Source organism: Carassius auratus, unplaced genomic scaffold (genome assembly GCF_003368295.1).
Source record: "Carassius auratus strain Wakin unplaced genomic scaffold, ASM336829v1 scaf_tig00024062, whole genome shotgun sequence".
NCBI classification, from domain to species: domain Eukaryota; kingdom Metazoa; phylum Chordata; class Actinopteri; order Cypriniformes; family Cyprinidae; genus Carassius; species Carassius auratus.
The window spans coordinates 47,662-71,895 of NW_020525316.1; the positions used below are offsets into that span (position 1 = coordinate 47,662).

At 37.0% G+C, this 24,234-nt stretch overlaps 1 protein-coding gene across 1 annotated transcript in view; it reads left to right on the forward strand.

Annotated features, from left to right (window-relative positions):
* Positions 1 to 24,234, forward strand: part of LOC113078053 (neuroblastoma-amplified sequence-like) — a gene marked incomplete at its 5' end in the record, with an annotated part of 79,404 nt that overhangs the window by 45,916 nt on the left and 9,254 nt on the right. The window contains 11 exons of the mRNA XM_026250328.1: positions 137 to 250; positions 1,523 to 1,680; positions 2,329 to 2,400; positions 4,608 to 4,781; positions 5,302 to 5,415; positions 6,044 to 6,167; positions 9,585 to 9,661; positions 11,030 to 11,167; positions 17,797 to 18,029; positions 18,818 to 18,928; positions 23,668 to 23,921. Of these exons, the coding sequence (XP_026106113.1) occupies positions 137 to 250; positions 1,523 to 1,680; positions 2,329 to 2,400; positions 4,608 to 4,781; positions 5,302 to 5,415; positions 6,044 to 6,167; positions 9,585 to 9,661; positions 11,030 to 11,167; positions 17,797 to 18,029; positions 18,818 to 18,928; positions 23,668 to 23,921 (1,569 nt within the window). The remainder of the gene's footprint in view (positions 1 to 136; positions 251 to 1,522; positions 1,681 to 2,328; positions 2,401 to 4,607; positions 4,782 to 5,301; positions 5,416 to 6,043; positions 6,168 to 9,584; positions 9,662 to 11,029; positions 11,168 to 17,796; positions 18,030 to 18,817; positions 18,929 to 23,667; positions 23,922 to 24,234) is intronic.

Below are 24,234 nucleotides of genomic sequence, written 5' to 3' on the forward strand. Positions count from 1 at the left end.
GGTGTTTAACATCAAACTGTTGTATACAAGTCCATATAATATCCAAAATATTGCTTTTCTAAGTAAAAATGTTCCTTTAAATGTTCCAGAATTTGTCTTGTCTTATAGTTGTGTGATGATTTTGGTGTTGGTTTAGGTGATGATGAGGCCAAGAGAAAGGGTCAGGTGCTCACGTTGCTGGCAGAACAGGCTCTCCGCTGTCAGGACTTCAAGGCCTCCTACATCCACTGCCAGGATCTGATGGCTGCAGGTAAACTGGAACAGATTGACTCTGAATCTCACTTCACTTTCCACTTTGTTTAAATCCAAATCAGAAATGCACTGCAGATTTTCAGCGATCAGACTTTTTTTATTATTTAAAATCTTGGATCTTAACAGTTTTGTGTGATCAGCAGACTTAGAAAAGCCATTTCGTTTGCTAGTTTGGCTAGAAGTTGCTCTTTGTGAGTGCAGTCTCTTTAAAATGATTTAAATCATTATCCACAAACCATTAAAAAGACATAGAAATGAATTATTCAATGGTACATCAACCCTACAGCATCGAAATTTGCTTGCAGACTTCTGTTTTTTTCTTAAGTAAAGTTTGAATAACAGAATGTTTTGAATGTGATCAGCAGGGCCATCTTTATCATTCCAGTCTGATGCATCTCTAGTCAGAGCTCAAAGGTGTTTTATGTGTGTGCGCTTGTATGGTGCTTTTCACTCAATGCACCATCAGATGTTGGAAAGAGACTGGTGTTGTGTGCGTGTGTGTGTGTGCGTGTATATGCTTCAGGCTGGGGTAGATTAATGCAAGCTTGAGAACAGAAGATGTGCTAATCTCTGATTGCTATCGGCAGCAGTCTCACAGCCTCGCTAACATCAGTGTGGAAAATGGGTTAGCCTTTCTCCTGCTTCACTGTGTAATTATTCAGTCACTCATGGAGAATGAGGAACAGAGGGAGTGTGCTAGAGATTAGAAAGATTTACCGAATACACGAGGAAATAAGAGCCATGGATGGAAAAACAAGAATAAAACTGCAACAGATTCTTGAAACTATGCTAGCTGAAACCACGGCACTACAATGGCTAGTGCTGAAGCAAGGGATTGTGGGGTTTGCTGTTTTTGTTGTTTCTGGGCAGATCTATCTGTCTGTCTGTTGTTCTATCATTTGATCTGTCTATTGTTCTGTCTACCATTCTATCTGTCTGTCGTTCTATTCATCATTATATTCATTATATTGTTCTCTGTCTGTCTGTCTGTCTATCTGTTTATGTCTATCTATCTGTCTGTCTGTATTATTTGTATATCAGCTACTTTTTTTCCATATTCATTGTTCTTCCTTAAACTCAAATTCATATTGTAATTAAATATTCATGAATTAAATTGGAATTTGAAAAGCAATCAGGCCCTGAAAAGTGCTGTCTTTGACACATAAGAAATGCCTGACCTCCTCCTTCAAAGTAAGTTTGAAATCTCCTGTCTCCTGCATATGACTGCTTTCCATAAATTTCCTTTTTTGCTCTCTTTTTCTTACTCTAGGCTATAGTGATGGTTGGAATGTGTGCGCTCAGCTGGGTCAGTGTGAGGCATACTCACAGCTTTCTGCCCGTCAGAAGCTGATGGCGTTCGCGCTCACACACTGTCCTCCCAGCAGCATCCAGAATCTGTTAACGGCTTCCAGTTCCCTTCAAACACAGGTGCCTTTTTGTTCACTTAGATGTCCCTCTAACTATTTTATATATGTGTAGAGAGATACTTGCCAGTGTCCATGTAGTGTTTTACATGTAGGCCTACATGCAATATTTCCAGTTATTAATAAACAGTAATTGACACTTCAAGTTAAAAGCTAACTCCTGATCTCCTGATCTGAGCTGGAATGCTTTGAATAGTTCTTCTATAGAATATTTGCCAAGTTTCCTTTCTTCCTTCGTTTCTGTGTATAGGCATATGTTGTGTTGGACATAGTATGCATAGACAGACTTAAAGCAGAGCTTTTAAGTTTTAGAAATCGTCTCCAACACGCACACTATTACCCCCTAAGCACTTCTTCCAGCTCAAGTCGCCTCTTATCTCCCTCTGTGTTGACTTCTTTGGTGTCAGGCTGCTTTCAGGACAGACCTAAAGTAGATTTACGTATACCAAGATAGTTGCCACATTGAAACCCTCAAAAGAAAATGTATTGAGGGATGGAATAGTAATTTAAATAAGTTTAACTGCCCTGTCAAGTATAAATACTGCCAGAACGATTAAACATTTAAGAGCAAAGAAAATTGAAGAGAGAAAAGGTGTTTTGCTGAAGGGCAGGAGTGGAAAAGTCAATGCTTCGCTCTCTTCTCTTGTCTTAGGTTCTGTACCAGGCTGTAAATTACAAGATTGATCCTTCTCAAGCGCAGAAAACAGGCAGCGAGCTGTCAGAGGTAAAGAACAGCGCTTCTGCATACATCATGTCAGAGATCTTTATTTCAGAGTGACACTTTGAGGAGCAACATTTTTTCCAATACATTTTTGCTAATTATCCAGTTAGAATATTGTGTCATGACTTCTTTAAAACAGTTTTGTGTTACTTTTTTCCCAAAAAGCTTGTATGTGCACGGTCTGTGGAATTGTTTGCTTTTTTTTTTTGGCTTTGAATTTTGCTTTTCTACATATGAAAGAAGTATAATACATTAATATTTTTTTTTCACTGATTTAACACCTTTTTCCTTTATTTGTTAATTTTAATGGTCATTTAAATGGTTTAATGCGCTGACTAATGAATTCCAAAGAATAAATACACAAAAAAAACTTATACAACATTCACAATAGGACCGAGAACCTGCAATAAGAAAGTAAAAAGGGTCAATTTGGGCTTCATGCTGTCTGTAAGCTTTCTTTAGAAATGTTTACATGAGTGCCAATGTTTCATTCATGTCTATAAAATAGTAAAATCTTCTCCTGGATCGTTATATTATAGTGGACTTTTAAAGCACAAGCTTTGACTGAACTCTGAGTTCTATGCCTCAGTAACAGACTCTCTTTGCATTTTTCATACCGTGTAAATATAGCTTTAGAGCTCAGCTATGTTACTCATAGCAAGCACTGTTTTCACCTCACCATGATAAAAGACACCATAGACATGTTTAAAAATTCATGTGCGCACAAAAATACATTAGCGTAAATGTGTGTGTGTGTTGTGTATCTGCTAAATGTGCATTTAAAGCTGAATGAAGTACTGATGAGGTCAAATATGTATTTTTGCTTAGTTTTTATGATATTTTTTTAAAAGTTCACCTAGCATTGCGGTAACATCTAAATATTGTTTCAGTTTTTGTCATGTTGCTACAGTGAGCAGGCGGTGATTTGCTCCACTGATGGCGAAGAGCTTTCTCGCTCAGGTGTCAATTTACTTCTCTGTGCCTATGCCTTCATTTATAATGCATGTCGAATTTAGCTCGATGTGATGACTATAGTAGCGCTTTTGTTTGTTTTATAGGATTAAATGGAAATTTCTGTCCCTCCTGGGGTTTCCTCCAGTTTCTTTGTGTTTGTATTTTCCCCACTGGGTAACACTTGCCTCGAGTAAATTAGCATACTTGTCACCTTATTGCATCTTGATAACATTTATAGCCTCTGATGAATGATTTATTAATCACATTTAGACCACCACTTTTGGCCATTTTTGCAATTACCATTTTACCCAAGTTTTCATGATTGGACTTGTCTGTGCATAAACAGCAGAGAATAAAGACTCCCCATGTTGATTTTGGTGCATTTAGAAGTTCACTTCTGACAAATATCTGTCAGATCTCAAAGCCTGACTTGTAGCTTTGTTGACTGTTCTAGCCTTAAAATTAACATCAAAATTAATATCAAACATAAACATGAAATCAAAATTGACCCTATTCACTGGCACAGTGTATTGTCCTGAGTGTAATTAATGTCTGAATAAGTAAAAAATTAAGCACAATAAAATAAAATAAATTAACTTGACTTATAACACAACTTATTGATTGTAAATAAATCTATAGTACTTATTTATTTACCCTTAATTTGAATTCCTGATGTATGAAATTGTATTTGTTGATATGTGGCATTAATATGACCTTGTTCTGTTGCAGTTTCTGCATTAAAAAACAAAAACACAAACGCATGCGCACACTCACACAAAACCTCCAGCCATCTATATTGTTTATAAATGGATATAAAAATAAATAAAATAAACTGAAATTTTATATTATGTAGCATAATAAAAAAAAAAAAAAAATATGAAGTATAATTTTTAAACAGCAGGAAAAGTATTATCAAAGGTCAATATAAAAATGTATTTACTGATATATATGCCATTGATATTACATGTATGAAAAAAAAAATTTGGGGGGTGATATTGTGCAGTAAGTCACTGCGTCATGGTTTTTATCTGTCAGGTCTGTTCCCTTTTGTTTATAATACACTTTTCGCAAAAGCACTTTTGGTTTACACTAGTTTTACAGAAAATACTGTCTTGAAACCCCTAGTGAGAAAATCAAACAGTCTCTACAGAAAGAAAGCAAATCCTACTGTATTTATGTTGTTTACTGTAGTTCAGCTAGAACCGCAGTAATTTGATCAATACGGCTCATGTGTAACCTTTCTTGGCTGCCCATAGCAGACCGGAGCTGCTGTTCCTGGATCAATTAACCCCACAGACCTGCTGCACAGAACCACAGCCCGCACTCTAGAGGTCCTGACCAACACCACCACGACCACCAGAGCCGTGCTGACCGCCGTCAGCGACTCCCATTGGTGGAGGGAGTCCCTCAGCTTACTTCGCCCACTGCACGTAAGTCACATTTAACTTCAGCCTGAAAGGTTTTGTCCGCCGCTCTCTGAAGTGTAACCGCGTGCCTCTCTCCATTATGTATCTCAGTTCTCTTCAAAACACAGCTGCCGGGAACAGGTTGGACAAACCTCATCAGTAAGACTCGTCTGCACATTTTTTTGGCAGATTTTGTTAGGCCATTAAAACCTGGCATGACTGAATGAACTTCTCCCCGGCAGACGTCTGCGTGTCTCTTTGTTGAAGCGGTTTGTTTTTTTGAGTTCCTGTTTCTATAAAATTCGCCCGAGTCCTTCCTGTGAAATGGTCGATGACAAGCTGAAGCTTGTGCATTTCTAATGCCCTTCCATATTGACTGTCTCTCAAGGCCAGAAACAAAAACTCCCCCTGTCCTTGGCAGAAGGCTCTGGCGCCTTATGAACGTTTTTGAGCGCGGCTGAAACATTAATGGGTCCTGCATGCATGTCTGTGAATGTTTTATGAATATTCTATGAATGTTTAATGAATGTTTATCTCCTCTCAGGGACAAGCTGTGGATAGAAGCCATACTGGTTCAGCCAATCAGAACACAGATCTGGAAAGGCAGGGGTGCAGTCCTTTCTATGAGGAGCTGTTCAATGATCCATACGTCAGCACGGTAAATTTCACTAGATCTCCATCCTTCTGGCTCTCAATCTGTTGGTGTTTTTCCTACAGCTTTATTTTTTCCACTTTCAGTGAATACCATCAAGCTTTTCTTTACATGTAGTTGTCATATGGCTTCAGAAGACTTGGGATATAGCATAATAAATCTTGTAGACCACGTTTATGTTTACTTGTATGGTATCATTTTGCTGTTTGACTTTCCTAGTGTTACCAGGATTTATGGTTGAGGTTTTTGTTCACTCTTTCTTCACATTTCAGGAATGTGCATGCACACGTTCTACTTCCAAAAAGCAGAAAAGCAGAATTTGAAAGCTTAAATGTCCTACAGACCCCAAAACCTTGATTGTAGATTGTATCGGTTCACAATAATACATAACAAAAGTCTTCTGTATCAGTGCAACAGCTGCTTCTATTGCCAATTATTCAGGTGATGACTCGTGATAAAGTTATAAATATAACATTCAACTTTGTTGAGTTTAAAATTCAGTTGACAGGTATTGGCTTCTGTCATGTAATATATGTATATTTTAGGTTGAATTTCAAAGCTTTATGCAAAAAATGTCGGAATAAATAAGCCAAAAGCAAAGTGTAATATTCCCTGTTCTCTATAAATTTTTCAGTCCGAGGATGTGTATTCATCATACAACTACAACCCTCAAGAAGACTTTGCTGAAGTTTTACTACGGACTGGAAAACTGGCTGAAACCAACAGCGAGGGACAGAATCTCTTTCCTGCAACTGAAGGTAGTGCTCCTCATATGCAGTATACAAATATTTGCATTTCAAATCAACTCTAATCACGGTGACTGGTGACCTCAACCGTCCTATTTAAGTGTCTGCCATCAGTATCTAATCACCCTCTTGTTAGCTGCAGTGTCCTTGCTAGGAATGCTGTAATCCTTTGCCCCGGGGCAGATTCTCAGGTAGCAGCGATTCCTCCGCCTGGCCTCTTGTCTCCCTGATGTATCACCACTAGCTGGCTACATGTCTGGGAGAATAGTATCATATTGATTAATTAATGTGTACTCACCACAAGCAGACAGCAGTAAATAATGCGCACCCTCCCGATACAAGCGAGATAACGGCTAGTCAAAATATCAAGGCCTTTTGCGTCAAGATGGATGAGGCAAATGAGAAAATCAATGCGGACTGATGGGAGGGGTGCAGGAACTTTGGTGGAAGAATGCAAATAGCAATCGTCCCTTTACCGCTCTTTTAATTCCTTCAGTGTCACTGTCGTTCAGTTGCGCACGGCAGACATAAAGTCACCTTCGTGTGAGAGAACGTGAGATGAAAGGAAAGTGCTTGTGTCGGGCTGATAACGCTAAATTAATGACCTGCACATTAAAACGTATGCTGAATACACTTCCTCTTATAAGAAGAGTCATGGTTCTTTGCTCTTGTTTTAGGTATTGCACTCATGTCCTCTCTAATCTCGGTGCTTATGTGTGAAGCGCTTAAAGGTTATGAATTAAGGATGTGTCCCACTGCTGATATGGTCATCACGCTTCTGACTATGCAACAGTGCTATTTTTATAAATAAAAAAAAAAACTTTATCCTTGCAGGATGGAATAAATGTATCAATAAAATATATATTTTAAATACTAAAATATTTGTATATAAAAAATTAGAAAAATATTAATGATTATAAATTGTTGTTGATTTATGCTGGATAAAATAATCTCTAAATTAAATTTCATTATTTTATATATTTCATTATTTTCATTATATTTCATCATATTTGTATTCATTACATTATACAATATAGATTTACTAAATATCATAAACAAACTAAATATGTATTTTAAAATTTCATTGTATATTTATTAGGGCTGTCAAACGATTAAAATGTTTTATTTATTTAATTACACAGTGTGACAATTAATTCATTGAATTAATTGCAGGTTAATTGTACCTCAAATTTGGCTGAGAAATTACCCACAAAAGATAGCTTAAAGCCATTATTGCCTTTAATTATATTTTAATAATATAGATTTCTTTATTTTCAGATTTTAAAGTATGTAAAAGTTTTGTTTGTTTTATGAAATTATATCGTAAATAAAGAAACTAAAATTGCCAGTAGTTGGCAGTAATAATTTCATGAATAATTTGAGTCATTCATTCACTCCGTTCATTTAAACAGCTGATTCATTTTGGAATGTAGTTAATGGGTCTCTTTATGTAGTTAATGGGTCATTGAATAATTGGATCACACGATTCATTCAAAACGCCTTCAGGAATTGTGTGTTGCTTGGAGATGCACAGTTATGATGTGGCTGTAATATTTTGTTTAAAATATAACACAATATTAAGTTGTTATTTATTGCCCTGCTCTATAAAATCAGTATCACATTTGTACTCTGTTTATTCAGGACTAAAACAGCATGTGATCATGTGATATTGCTTAACTATATCTCATACAGGTTTTTTTTCCCCCCAATCTCTTACATTTTAGGGGCATATGACTTCATTCTATATGTTACATCACGCAGTGAGTTTTTGCATTGCATCATGTTCATCAGCAATCCACTACAGGTGTGTTGGACTTGAAGTGGTGCTGTGCAGACTGATCAGTGCATGATTTCAAAGTTCAGCAAGAGCTGTAGAGATCAGACGGCTCTGTATGCTTTCGAATCGCTTTTCAATTCTGATCAGTCTGTGCAATATTGCTTCAAGTCCAACACACTTTATGAATTAATTTCATAAAAAAATATATATATATACTATTACTAATGAGATTGAGTTAAATCAATAACCCTAATATTTAAATAGAAAATATGTAATAATTTTATATTTCATAATTTTTATTTAATATATATATATATATATATATATATATAATACATTAATTTATTCCATCCTGTCAGCATCAGTCATGTGTATAGATTGGAAGTTTATAATGTGCATATTTAAAGTGTCGTTCACACACACATACACACTCTAGAATAGAACAGAACACAAGTCTTTAGCTATAATGACAACCACAATCTCTGATCATCAGCACCCTGTGTCTTTGTGTGAAGCCAAACCTCTCTAGTTTTCAATGTTAAAGGGACTTTGAGGAAGGATGTGTTAAAAGAAGCTGTCAAACAGCTGAGAACACTTAAACTGTTACTGTTAGGAACACTCCCACCTTTGTTATTTCCACACGTGCAAGACTCCCTCAGCTCCAGCTGTTTTTGATAACATAGTCTTTCCAAGGATTGCTTGACGTGCAAAATGCCTTTGATACCATCACAGGCTCAGAATAGTTGAATAAAACCCAACACTGTATTGCAGTTCTGTGAGAAAGAGGAACTCATGGGCTGCCTGAAAAATTACGCTCGCTTCACCTGCTAATCTTGTTTGAGAGTCTGGCGCTGTACATGTCTGCACAGCAGTCTGTCTTTGTTTCGACCAAACTAACGTTTCTTCACCAGCTTTGCACCGATTTTTCTTGTGTGTGTTGCTGCAGGTTTAATGAATGTTTACTATCATCCCTCAGGGTGTTTGTGGTCTGATCAAATTTAGCCACAGTCCCTGTAAGGTTTTGTTCACTGCTAAATAAGGTAAAGTTTACAAAGTCATAAATTCATACATTTAAGGGTGGCCATAGGAAATGATCATGTGTTGTGTAGATCGGCTGTTGAACCATATGTTCTCTATAACCTACTTTTAAGATGTCCGTTTCTTTTCATGTAGGAATTAAAGATGATTCTGAATATATTTGATGTTAATATACTGCTAATAAGTATTTTGGACCAACGAGATTCCAATGTGGGCGGGGCTGTTCAATTACAGTGCCTCAGAAATGGTCACCAGACAAACAACAAAATATTCTGTGGCTTCTTGTTGTTTCTGATTAGGACAAAACTGAGATTATATGAGAAGGAGATTTTGCCTGTGAATAGCCTCTTGTAGCTTATTGCTTTTCAAAGTGGTATTTTGGTTGAGGATAAGAATATGTTGTGGGTCTGAATCTGCATCCTCTCAGTATTGCTGTGACAGTCACATTTGAGGTTTATGCACTGCCATTGAGAGCCATAGCAGCTCATTTTCCTCCCTCTCTTTTTCTTCTGTCACATCATGTAACAGTACAGCAAGGAGGTGCTTCTCTGCAGTAATAACTCTGAAATATTCATCCTTCTTTTCTCTCTCCATCTCCTCTGTCATTTCCACAGTGCTCCTTCAGCTGGCCAGTGATGCTTTTCCCAAAGATATGACACTCGCTCTGGCCTATTTACTGGCTCTACCTCAGGTGAGTCTGACTGCTCTATTTGCAGATTCTCTCTCTCTCTGTGACTCTGTGTGTGTGTGTGTGTGTGTGTGTGTGTGTGTGTGTGTGTGTGTGTGCAGCAGGGCATGCTAGAGCTCTGGTGCCTCAGATTATGGTTTTTCATAACTATTTCTCTATCTGCAGCCAAAGATAAAACGGTTTAAAAGTCGCTAACAATTGAATATGAAGTCTAATACCAGTTGGCCTCTGTCCTGTTACGTCCGGGGCCTCCATGTCAAATTATATTAATGCATTTTCCTGATCTCGATTGGTTCATGCTCTAATGAAATCATCTGAAAAGATCCTGATGGGTGTAAAATTCATAGCATGTGCCCATTGATGCCTCTCAGCTGATTATCAGGTGAAGCTGAATTGAAATAGATGCGCTGTTAGTGTGGCCATTGTCCTCCTCATATATATATATATATATATATATATATATATATATATATATATATATATATATATATATATATATATATATATATATATATATATATATATATATATATATAAATTCATTCCATTTTTGTGAACCTGAACCAGTGTTATTTTAGTATCATTGAGTTACTATTATAGTTTTAGAAATATTTTCCATTATATTTTTAATATACGTGATATTAATATATACTTTTTAATTTCAGTTAAAGTGTTAGTATTTTTTAATTATTTAGTTTTCTTTTCTTCTTGCTCTTTTATTTTTGTACAAATATTTCTTTATAGTTTTATTAACATTTATTTCAGATTTAGTTACTTAAGTACTAGGACTAGTAAGTACTAGTAACTCCACGAAAATTTCACAATAGCGATCTATCACTATCGATAGAAATCATAAATAATAAACAATTGAACAAAAATGTTTTGATTCTTCTCGTGTTTCATTATTTCAAAAATACATATTTATTTGTACTGTTTATGTTTAAATATCACCAATACTGCCCCTAATTAACACAATAATATTTTTTCATTATTTAAATATCACAATTATCGTCAATCCCGATATATCACAACACCCTTATTTAGTTCATTAGCCCCGCCCACAGTGGAATCTCATTGGTCCAAAATACTGACACTCAAATATTAAAATCAAATATATTCTGATATATTTCCTACATGAAAAGAACAGACACATCTTGAAATGTAAGTTATAGAAAGCATATGGTTTAACAACCAATCTACACAACACACTTTAACTCTCTTCTCATATATAATAAAATGTCAAATTCGCTATGTAGTTAATGAGCCAATGGTTTTGAACACGGTACTGTCCATGCAATAGTGTTCCTCAAGATCAGTTTGGGAAACCAATTTAGATTAGTGATCAGTGTTCTTTGTCTTTTTGTGTTTCAGGTGTTGGATGCTAACACGTGTTTTGAGAAGCAACCTCCATCAGCACTGTCTCTGCAGTTAGCTGCCTATTACTACTCTCTTCAGATCTACTCCCGCCTTGCACCCTGCTTTAAAGACAAGTGCAGCCCACTTTACAGAGTAAGCGTGCACAAACACTTTTCTCTGTCAACCTCCATTCCACAGCCATTCTTCTTTATCTATCATTTTAGCAAGTTTCCAAACACTTACACGAGTCCAGAACAGAATTCGTTAGCGAGACAATAAAAGTTCTCACCTTGAAATGGACCGATAAAACGGTATCAGCCCTTTTCTCTTTCTGTGTTTTGCCCATTTCTCTGCACATTCCACCTCTGTCTCTTTTACACAGCTCCTATGGTGTCATTCTTTTCCTCTTTTCTTGTAATATTTCAGGTTTATCTGCATTACACATGACAGCACTTTACCGCTTCCCTGCAAATTTTTGCATCTTCTCTCCGCATGCCTCTTTTCTCATTTTTCATGTTGCCCAGTTCCTCCGTTCCATTATCATAATTCCATCTTTCATTTTCACCCTCTGTTGAACCTCAGCATCTCTCCCTCCCGTTCCCCTCGTGACTCTCTCTCTCTCTGTCTGTGTGTTATAATGATGCATGCTCCTCTCAGTTCCCTTTAAGACTTATTAGTTAACAATGAAGGAACAACACAAAACATAATTTGTTGTTGGTGCGGTTTCTTTGACTGTACAGTCCACAACCCACCAACAGTGAGAAACACACCTAGTGCACTGCATACTACTTTTTATATTTGTTACAACTTCAGAATCATCCTGAACATCATGAAACCGTGACTCACACTGCTTCTTTCCATTTTCATTCCTCCCCTGTTCTTCTTTAGGGAGGGCAACTTCTTGTCTGCTTGTAAGACTAATGTTATACTCATAAAAAAGACTGAACTTTGACTATTCCCCTACATTTCTGAGACTTTGACTCATGAAAGATGTAAGCATAGATCCCTGTATTGAATTCTGGAAGAAAACTAGAAGTGCACTAGTGGAGTTATATTGGATGAGGATTGCAGTTGCCGGCAAATGTCGACACAAACTCAAAGACATTATATATACTTCTGGTTTTCTTAATTTACATCTTAACAGTTTCTATTAAGGTGAATCCATTTTCTATGTGTACACAAAATGTTTTACAGAATATGGCTTAGAAAAGGAGAAAAAAATATGTAAAGAAAATTATGAGTCAGGAGTGGTTTGATGAGATTTTAATATTTAGACATAGTTTCAGTGAACACTTGGCTGCTGCTGCCACAAGGTTTGGAGATATTTTGTTTTAATGAACTAGACCTGCAAGCTAATTCTGTGAATTCGAGTCATTAAATGTTTTGCTCTTGTGAGCTTGAAACGGTCTGTGTTTGTTTCAGAGTCTTCACAGTTGCTTTCTGAGAGCTGTCACTTAGTTATCGGCTCTCTGCTTAGCTACGGGCTGAACAGGTTGGATGAGAAAAACAATACAAGGAAATGTTCTTATAATTATATCACAGAGTGAAAAAATCAGCACTTTGGCTCTGTCATAGTTTTACAAAGATCACAGATGTGTGCCGTATACGAAGGGGCATTTTTACTCAATTTAAATCGAAAATTCTGTCATTTATTCGTGATCACATTGTTTCAAACCTATATGACTTTTTTTTTAAATGTATTTATATTTTTGTGAACAGTGGGGTCCATCAACAATGAATTAAATATGAATTAAATTAACATTTTAAAACATCTCAAATAAAATGTTATTTATTCCATTTATTCCTGTTCATTCCAGCATTCCAGCATTCCAACGTTAGAAATGTAATATATCTTGGCTGAAAAAAAGCAGGAGAAATTTTTAAGCAATTTTAAGCAACGTTTGAAAAGTAGTGTAGCTGCAATGGCAACCGAACTCTATGGCTCAAGTCAAAAGCCAGGCTAAGTCTAAGGACAAGAATAAAAGAAATGATTAAAGCACCTGTGAACTGAGATCCCGTGTTGCCGTTTCACCCTTGAGCGCTGAGCAGTTAGTCTCAGGGCTGCTGCAGGTTTCCACGCACAGGAGTGTGCGATAAACAAAACACCTGCTGAAAAAAAGCACACTCAAATAAGGCATGTCACAAGTCTATTATTTGGTTCCATTTTATGCCCTTTTAGCTGTTTCTATCGCGCCTCGGCAGGAGATAAAATAATGACAGACTTTAAAGATATATACTTTAGCTTGTTCCCTTTTTCAATATCTTTCCCATCCGAACTGGGAATTTTGAATGGCCTTCCCCTTTAAAGAGCAGAAGTTAATGGAAGGAAATTATTATTTTTAGATCTTTTCAAGGTTGAAGTTTGCTGAATTCACTGCCGCGAGCTGTCCACATGTGCACTAAGAATGATTTTTTTTCAAGGCAAGCTATGGTAGTAAGTGGCCAGTGTTCACTGTACACCGTATGTCAATTCGCACATCCGCATCAACACACTTCTCTTAATGGATGGTAATGTACCTCTATGTGGGGTTGGTTAAATACTAGAGGAAATCCATTACCACTGATGGAAAGAGAAAGAATATGATGTCCTGTGTTTTAGTTTCATTTGTTCTCTTTCAATGTGACATTTCGCTTCGTGTTTGCTGATATTTGTTGAAGGAGACGGTCTGCGGCGGCAGACAAGCTGTACAGCAGGCCTCAAACGCCCCCGCCGTTTGTACCTCTTCAAATTTGCATCGTCTTTATCCATTTGTCTCTTCATTTGCCTTTTCTCTCCATCTCTCCATTTTTTATGGTAATCCATTTATCCTTCCCTTTCTCTTAATTCAAACCTCCTCATTCTCTCTCACGTAACACATAATCTCTCTCTTGCCTGACACACATCCATCCCTGTGCTTTCCTTTGCTCTCTCTGCCTTGTTTCGAAGCCGATCCCCCTCAGACATCATCACTATCACAGGCAGCACATGTACGTGTTGTTATTGAAAGCAAGTAGGTCCGTAGGAGCGTGCAGTCGGGACTTGGGATGAATCCTGCTCCATCTCAAACGGCGCGCTGCCTTTGCATTGCAAATTAAGCCCAACAAGATGTTTCTTTCAAATCTAAGTGCATAATTATGTTTTCTGTTTTGGAATGAGTCTGTGATCCTGTTGTACTGTGCCGCCCTACTAACAGTGAGCAAGTGTTTTCTTCTGTAACCGGTGTTGTGTTCTGGTCCTGATCCTGTTGAAATGGAAAGCAGCGCATGTCTTAAATGAAAGCAGTGCATCCTTGGAAATGCATGCTTTCTACTTTTATTTGACCAAAGACTACTCAGATTTCATTATTCTTTTGTAATGAATCGTCTAGTAGTAGTGTAGTAGATTGTTTTAATAGATGTACTAAACATACAATTACAAATGGCATTTTATCACCTAATCTGTCACACAGTTTCATTGGTAACAGTAGTGAAGAAGAAATGAACAAATTTCCTCAGATGTTTTTCTGCATTCCATTCATCCCATTTGCCACTGTTGCTGAGTCTCTAATCTCCCTCGAGTGTCTAGGGTTAAACGTCTTGCTCAGGGCTGATTAGTTCATGAATCACTGTCGTAGGGGTTTGTATTGCCAAAGTTTCAGTTACCAGCCCATCTACACTATACCACGCATCCATTTTCTAATGTGGAATAACAGACAGATTCCAGGATGATTATAAAATGGCACGACAGCTAAAAGACTACCTTTGGACTCTGAAATCCGCTTACAGAGATATTGTTGCTTGATAAACACATTATTAACGATTGACGCGTTTACAGCCAGTGCTGCGTCTGTCATACACAGCGCGAGCTTGTAATTTAATATTGCATTCTGGGTACCAGCGAGGATGCGGAGATTAGTTATCAGCCTTTTATTTGATGTTGATGGATGTTCCTTTTATTTTTTTTGTCCTTTTCTTTTTGGGCATTAAGCATCAGTAAGCAAGGCTTTCATCTTTTTTAGACCAATTCCTTTTATTTATTTTTTTTATTTTTTATAAATATAAACCCCGTCCTGCTAGATCTTTGGTGGGCGAAGCCAAGTTGCTCGCCTCTGTCTTTGAGAAAAGGAGTCTAAGTGCTGTTTAGGATAATTGTCAGGCTGAGAGCGAGGCAAACAAACCACTGAGTACACAACCGTTCATCATAGCCTGCAGCAAACACACACACAAGTGTGTATCCAGCCCACCCACGTTTCCATTATATTTATAGGTGTTTATAAGCAGTAGATGTTTGTAGCACCTACTACTGTAGTTTTCTGCCTATACCTTTTGAGCAGTTTTAGACGCCACTGTTATCATTTTTTTGGATTTACAAAAAAAAAAATTTATCATAAAAAGTGATTGATCAAGCATGATATTTTAGGCCCTAGAGAGAGGCACTAAACCAGTCACCTCTACACTCTTGTACACACACCTGTGGACATTTAGCAGAAATAAATGTGATGTGGATGCAAAATGCGACAAGTCTGTTATTTTACTGCACTGCAGACTAAAAAGCATGCAAATATGCAGTAAACCTCACACATTAACCCATCCAAAAAGGTCTTTTAACATCATTAGAGGTAATTACTGTCTAAAACTGGCCTGAATCCCCTAGCACATCAGCCACAGGGTCGGTTATTATAGTTCACATGTGCACTCGGGGCTGCGGAGAACCCGATTACACTCGCACATAACATGGCAGGTGTGAACAACAGGAAGAGCAAAAGATGGATCGCAATTGACAGATAAGCTACAGGGCGAGTCTTGCTTGTGGTTGGTTTGACAGTCTCTAAAGACAAAGTATGAGGAAGAGACAGAAAGAGAATAGCTGGAAAAGGATGTTTCATCATGAAAGAGCTTGTCTTGGAGAGGGGATTCAAATGCTTGCCATATCCATCCATCAGACTCTCTTTTCTGCATCCCACGGATCAGTGGCTCTCAACCAGTGACCTAAAAATGAGGCAGAGATCTGTTCTGGTCATGGACGGCAAACCATAAAAAAAAGAGTGGAAGATGCCAGCATGCAAATATTTTTTTGCAATTTTCTTTTCTTTTTTTTTTCTTTTTTTTTTTTAAATAAACAATAATAATAAAAAAAGAAATACAAATAATTTTCAGTTAGTTGAAATAAAGGTAAAATAAAATAGAGATATTATATGAAAAACCTAAAATATCTGACATAAGTTTAGGTTGAACTGCTAAAAGTATTAGACATGACATAAAAATACTTTAAATCTTGATATATTAAAGAATGAACAAAACAAGCACATAACAAAATTATTAAAATGAAAACTAAAATATTACAAATAAAAGCTAATTCTAATGGGATAAAACAGATTGTGCTGATCACGTTTTATTTTCTACAGCGAATTGTTGCCTGCAGAGACATTGAAACCATGAAGAGAGAGATGCGGAATATAAAATGTCTTTAAATAATATCTGAATGTCTGTAACATATATATATATATACAGTGGGGCTCGAAAGTTTGGGCACCCTTTACAGAATCTGTGAAAATGAGTAATTTTAAAAAAATAAGAGAGATCATACTAAATGCATGTTATATTTTATTTAGTACTGTCCTGAGTAAGATATTGTACATAAAAGATATTAACATTTATTCCACAAGACAAAAAAAATGCTGAAATTATTAAAATAACCCTACTCAAAAGTTTGGGAACCCTTTCCAGCAGTGACTTTATGATTTTGAGATACATCTTATCATACTGAGGACATTTGAGGGACTCAAACACAACTATTTAAAAAGATTCAAACATTCACTGATGCTCCAGAAGGAAACAAGCGTAATTTTAAAATTACTCATATTTTCACAGATTCTGCAAGGGGTGCCATACATACATATATACATATATATATATATATATATATATATATATATATATATATATATATATATATATATATATATATATCATAGTGTGATGTATTTAATATTAATTGAAATATTTAAATATAAGCGTTTTTTAATATTACCGTTGAATATATGCAAATTCTAATTGTTTTTAACATTTTTGTTCACAAAGAAGGATTTTTAAAATCAAAACTAGTTCATCCAAGATAACTCTCCTTTAGTCTTTTCCTCTCATCTCTCTCTCTCTCATCCTTCTATCCTTCTCTCTGTTTTATCTTCCTTAACACGTCTGTCTGTCGTTGTGCTCCATTTCTTACATGCTTTTCTATTTTCTTGTACCTTTTTCTTTCCCTCTAATCTGTCTTTTTTTTTCTGTCCGTATTGTCAGCACAGAACAGGTGCTGTTTAATGGTCAGAGTTCAACAATACACAATCCCACACAGCTTCCCATTATCAGAGTCTGTTATTACACTCATGACATGCCGTGGTAATAATTTCCATATAGATTAGTGAGTAATCATTCTGGATTCTGTACTTCTGTCAAGGCTCTTAACCTGTTCATTTCTCCTCATGGCAAACTGGATAACACTGAATTCTAATTCTTACTTAGCACAACGATTACAATGGTGTACCGTAGTAATGAGGCAATATACTGTACAGTTCGAGAAGTGAGACCACATTATGAATCCCAGATTCGCAGTTTAGTTTAATCTTGGAAACAGAAAGTTTTATAGTTGAATAAGTTGACTGGTATTGGATCGGAGACTGTGTTATAATGTGTGTTGTCACAGTCCAATTCATTTTCATGGATAGGATGTGAAAGATTCTACCTTGCATACTTAAGCACTTTTGTTGCTGTCTTACTCGCTGCTCCGTTTAAACAGTATTGATTCTTTGGATTTTGTTTCTATGTAGGCTGATCCTAGAGAGCTCATTCGTCTTGTGACCAAGCATGTAACAGAACACGCTGGATGTGATTGGGGGGATCAGGAGCTGCAGATCCTGATTGGTCAGTTACGACTATACAGTGAGAGACTGACAGACTTTACTCAAGCTCAGGTGCTACAGGGGCTCGGCCGTGGAGTTGATGTCCAGAGATTTAGCAGCGACAACCAGTACAAGAAAGAAACTATTCTGGGTCTGGCAGAGTAAGTACTGTGTGCCACTCACAAAAAAGCATACTGTATACTTATACATAAACATATATACTTTTTAAATTAATATAGCTACTCATCTTTGATCTTTGTCATCTCTAATGGGGCATAAATGGAAAGTATGAAATGACCTTTTCTCTAGATTACAACTTTGCAGATGCTTGGCATTCACAAAGAATGTGTCCAGAGTTGAAAGAGAACAACACACGTCCTACAACTTTTATCTGTCTGTCCTTTGAGTATGACTTTCCGCTGGTCTCTGGAATAGAAGCTCATGTTTTAGGATTGATCTTTTGATCCAAACAAGAGTTCTGGCTTTACAGAGCCTGAGACTCAGTTTTGTGAGCACTGGAATCACGGGTCTGGGGTGACTAAGGTCTAGCAAGAATTGGCAACGTTCAGTACTCACTGTAGGAACTGCAGAGTGAAGTTCCAGCAGCTCAGGGCAGATCTGATTTGCAAGAGCAGCCAGAAAAGGGATCAAATCATTCTTTCAGAGCAAGACAGATCTAGATTTTTAGGAATATATTATGCCTGGCCTTTCATGGTCTGCCAAATTGGCCATGATTAGAAAGATTGAATTTATCTAATTCAAAACTAAAGCTTGAGTGTTCTAAAAAAAAGTTTCATGAAAAATGTAATTGAAATGATCTATCTATCTGTCTGTCTGTGTCTGTCTATGCATGTCTTTGTTTATCTATCTATCTGTCTCTGTCTGTCTGTTATTATATATGTATATATCTTTTGTTCTATCATTTAATCTGTTCTTTCTGTCTATGTAGGACACTGGATGAGAGTGTGTATGGGATCTCTCGTTCTCTGGCTCAGCGGTACAGCATCCCTCTCTGGGAAGTGCACATGACGCACCTTGAGTTCCTGTTCACTGATAGTGGGTAAGACACTCATACTTTCACACACACAGCAGACATTAACAGCACTCACACTTTTTCAGGGGATTGAGCCTGCAAAACCTCAGTTAAAAGCAATCTCTTCCACAAGTAACTGTTTTTTTTTCCTGGAAGTAAAGGGGCCCCAGCAGGTCAGAACCTTGCGACCCCGGCGCTCTAGAAGCGCAAACAGTAGATTGCATGGATCGATTGCAGAGAATGGCTTCCAGGCGATCGGTTTGTGTGACTTGCCAGACCTGTAGTTTAGTTTTGTAGTCAGTTTTATAAGGCTTTGAAAATCCACACACAAGAGCGTGCCACCTCTCCTGAGCTTGCTGCACGGTAAATTTGCCGCTGAAGCATTGTTCAAAGCCTGGTCTAATCAACTCCCTCTCCATCTCTCATCGGGTTTAATCACCCTCTTTCTCTCTCCCTCCCTCTACATAAACATGCACTCATTTGACTTTACTTGTTTAGTACAGATTGCTTGGATGAAACTAAATTTACTATGAATGTGATGTTGTTTTTTTTCATCTGTGAGAGTCCTTGCATGCTTATTAGCATCCCCAAGGCTTCTGTTTTATTTTGCCGTTTTTTTTTTTTGGAAGCTCTGTGTAGAACATATTCCCCCCTATCAAAGATGTTACCAGAGAATGGCAACAGAGGGAGTTTGAGCAACTTTGGCAATTACTCAAAAGTTTTATTGTTTTGCAGTTTCTGTTTGTTAATTTGTCAGCAAATAGGCTTTTCTGACTGATGAGGACTCGTCAACACATATTTTGCATCATTTATGTTATTTACTCAGTTTATGTGATTTGCATATGATGCGGTTAAAATGTTATTTCAAAGGCATTGAAAAAGGGCCAATCCTTTGGTGTGTATTTTTTTTCTGCTTAGATTTATTGTATTCATGATGTAATTTTGCCTCTTAAGCATCTACAGTAGTTCAAGTTACCCTTGTGTCATGCGTGAGCTTTAAAGCAGTTCTGTGCAATTGAGTTGCATAGAAATGGTTGCTTTTGGTTTGGATTGAAATGGCTCAAATAGGCTTTGCATCTATTCTAATCGCTTCAGTTTCATTCCATAATGCTGCATTCTATTCCATTCAGCTTAAATCAGTTCAAATCAATTCTGTTCCCTTCCAGTGTGCTTTGATATGACAGATGGTATGTATTGCCAAAACATTTGCAAACTTAAGCATAATAGAAGAAATACTAAAATTAAGTTAAATATTAAATTGTGAAAACTTAAAATTAATAAACACTATAAATTAAGTGTTTAATGTGAGTTCTGAATTCATGCAAGTGGTATGCATTATTATTTATTTATTCATTTATTATTATTATTAATTTAATTTTTTTAACCAGATAATGAAATTGTGTTTTATACTCCAACTTTCAGAAATCTGGACAAAATGTTTCAAATGTGGGATATTTTTCCTGAATCCTACATAGGACAGATGGTCAGTCCAAAATTATCTTGCTCTTTCTGGACAGCTGCTTTGTATATTCAGTCATGCTTTTTTGTGCATTAATAATTTGGCTAGGCCAGATTTTGTTAATCATTTGAGTCATGCTTTGGACCACCTGAATGAATGGGCTCTTCACAGACTTAATGGAATGGTTTTTGGGAGTTTGAATATGGTAGTTGAGGTTACTTGGTTTTAGATATTTCCATTGGTTCCTTGTTCAATTCAGATGAATAAACTGTAGGGTTTTGACCTTATTCTGCCCTGCTTTCTTTGTGTGGTGCACTGTGTACCCTGAGGATACTCTTACAAAACTCTGCATGAATTGCTTCAAATCGGGTTTTATTTCAGTCTTCAAATTCATGATTCATTAGAAGACCTCACACCGACTGCCATATAATGCATTAGCTTCTATAGCTCAATGCATTTTGAGCCAGGTTCTAATTGCTATTTCAAATTGAACAGACGTTTTGTTGGCATCAATTCCTGTTATTCATAAATTTTTTTCTCATTTTATTCATTAAGCTGAGGTTTGCACTAATTTTCAACCAAATATACGGTACAACGGGGCTAAAGGAACACAATTTTTGTAGCCTATTGTATCATGTTTGTAGTTTTTGACATGTTTAATTTTGATTTATCAAAGCTGAATTATTTGCAATGTGATTTTACTTTTACAGTACTTCTATAATCATGATGTTACTATAAAGTTACTTTTCACATTTTTCCAGTTAATATACATTTTTTCTGGTAATTTTTTTCTTCAGATGGTTAAAAAAGATGCCACAGCATCAATCTTTGCTGCAACTCAATCTGAGCATTGCTTGACTACATTTACATTGCTTGGCAAAAAAAAAAAAAATTCTTCCTATTTTGGACTGTCCCGATGCTGTTGCCCTCTGATGCTGAAGCCACTTGTCCAATTAAATTAAGAGGACTATAACTATCCCTTATATAATATATATATATATATATATATATATATATATATATATATATATATATACTGTATGTATATTGAAGAGGGTTAGTGCCTTAGCCTGTCCTTGACTGAAGAATTGAGTTTGAATTCAGCCTTTGCCTCTGTGTCTCTCTCACACACACACACACACACACACACACCCTTTATCTGTTCTTTGGTTTGTAATTGCAGCAGGAGACAGGATTAATGGCTGCTGTGTTTAGTGAAGTATTGATCCTGTTAGAAGCAGTTATTCTGTGTTAATAAGCAGACTGCAGTCAGAGGCTCCTCTCTTTATCTCTCCCCTGCCGCATTTCCTTCCTGTAATTTCTGTCCTACCTGTTTTGTCTCTGGTATCATCTTCCTCTTTTCTTCACTTTCTTCTGGCCTGTTGTTGTTTTCCAGCTTGTCTCACATTTCTCTCTCAGCATTGCTCTTTCTGTCTCTCTTTCTGGCCCCAAGACATCGTACCTCCAGCCAGTATAGACATATCCATAAAACATGAGTTAAAGTCCATAGGGGTTACGCTCCGTGGACAATGGATAGGTGTTGGGCTCTGTCCAAATGGCTGCATGCACCCTGCAGCTCGCTTATTTTGTTGCATTAATGCTGAATATGATTAGCTGTAGCACAATAAGAACATGCCGGTACAGTGTTTACCTACACAAATGTTGAGACCTGGATGTGTCCTATGAATGTTTCTAGTCACTAAACAAATAAATAAATATTTGTTTTTATAGATATTATTTTATAAGAATAGATGTTGGACCAAACAAGATCATCTAATGTGAAAACCTTAAGACTTTTAAAACAAAAAATTCTTACTGACACTATATTTCTAACAGAAATATGGGATTTGTGCCTCTTATGCTCTATAGAAGGTAACCAAAGTAGAAACCAAAGTGTACAGTATTTGTAGAAAGCGCCTTATATGAACTAATTTGCAGTATTGTGGGACATTTTTTACACCCCCATATACTGTCTTTCCCACATGCATTTTTTCATATTTTTACACTGAATATAATTAGAGCTTCAGCAAGAACCTATGAAGCATAAGTGAACTAAAAACACAGAGATTTACATTAAATACATTTTTATATTTGCAAGTTGCATGTATCTATTAAAGGAAGCAATTAGGCGGCAATAATGGCAGCCAAATACTTACTGTGTAGTTATTTATGCATGTTTTCTCTTCTTTGCAGAACTGCTTCATATGTGACCTTTGTGGACTTTTAAGCATGCTAGCACATTTCAGGTTCCTCCATCAGCATTTTAGTCGAGTTTATATGAGGAATGTACAGTGCCATTTGAGAACTTTTACTTGTTTTTTTCAGCCGTTCTCTTACAGACTTGCCTGTATTTCACATCGTCTTTCATTGCCAAAAAAAAAACACTGGTAACAATATTAAATATGTGCAAACGCAGAAAACTCACAAGCTAAGACTTTTCACAACATTGGAATTTTAAGTGGTCTTTTTTCTGCCTCTGTGGAGGTCTACGCAACCCATGAATCTGACTCCATCTTTTATTTCCTGTCCTGTTTGCGAGTCAGCATGCTTTTTATGTCTTTTCCCTCTCCTTCTCTCTATGACTCTTTCTCCATCCCCTTCCCTCTCACACGTTACACCCTCACGTACAGCATCAGCAGACCTGCTGGATAAATGGACTTGGCAGTCATTGAAGGTTCACATGGTAATTTATTGATAACCCAACTCTATAAAACATTTCAATGCATCAGAATTGCTATGGGATATTCTGTGGTGCCATAAAGCTGTTTATCTTTACTGAAAAGCCATTCAATTAGAGCGAGGTGGAGGGCCAATCCACACGCCTGCTTATGAAGTCACCATGGAGATAAATTATGGAAATCAGAGCAGCGCTTACAAAAAAACGTCACCGATAGAATCCAAACCTGACATCGGATTTATGGTGGGTCAGTAAACCCTTGCCATAGGCTATAATTCACTGCTTGAAATTATCATTTTTTTGGTCCTGGAAGTGGTCGAACCATGGTGAATAAAGTTTCATGTACTTTAAGTAGTTTGACGAAGTTCTTTTAGATTAAACGAAATCAATTCTCTAGCACGAGTGGGCCGTCACAGCATATTAACAGCGACCTTAATGTACCTCATCTGGTTCGGGGGACAATTGGGGGGAAACTGCCTGCACATTGCCTTAATTGATTTTCTACAAGCAATTTGGAAAGGTTGAGTGATCACTGCTTCAACAGACCTTGGCTACGACTGCTCATTCTATCATTTCTCTCACCTTCCAGTCTTCCATTGCCATCCATCTCTCATTTCTGTCTTCCTTCAGGCTTTCCACCAAAGACATTGAGGACAGGACGGAGGCTCTGGGCCTGTTTGAGACTCTAAAGACTAACCCGGAGTCATTCTACACACACATGACTAAATATGTGTACCCTAGCATAGCCGGAACCGACCAGCTCCGACTCCTCTTCTACTTCACTCTTCTGGAAAACTGCGGCTGCGCAAGCTTCTTCCCCCAACCTGCTATGAAGCCCGACACGCACCTCAAACTGCTAAAGAAGCTCAAAGCCGTCGCCATCGGTGAGTGACAGCAAGAGTCCAAACAAACACATCAGATTTCATCAGCTCCTGCTCGCAAGCATGTCAATCAACACCATAACCAGAAACTTCCCATGTAATGACACATCTCTCTCCAGCTGAGACAGCGGGAAATGGGTCACTGAGCTGTGAGGGTGCCAGTGGAAATAAGAGGAATGTTAATTAGCCCGCATACAATAGTTTTGTTCTGTTCTGATAAGAAAGGAAATATTATTGTGAAACAAATGAGACATGGAGTGAGGTTTGAATGAGTTCATTAGCTATGTACCCCTCTCTCTCTCTCTCTCTCTCTCTA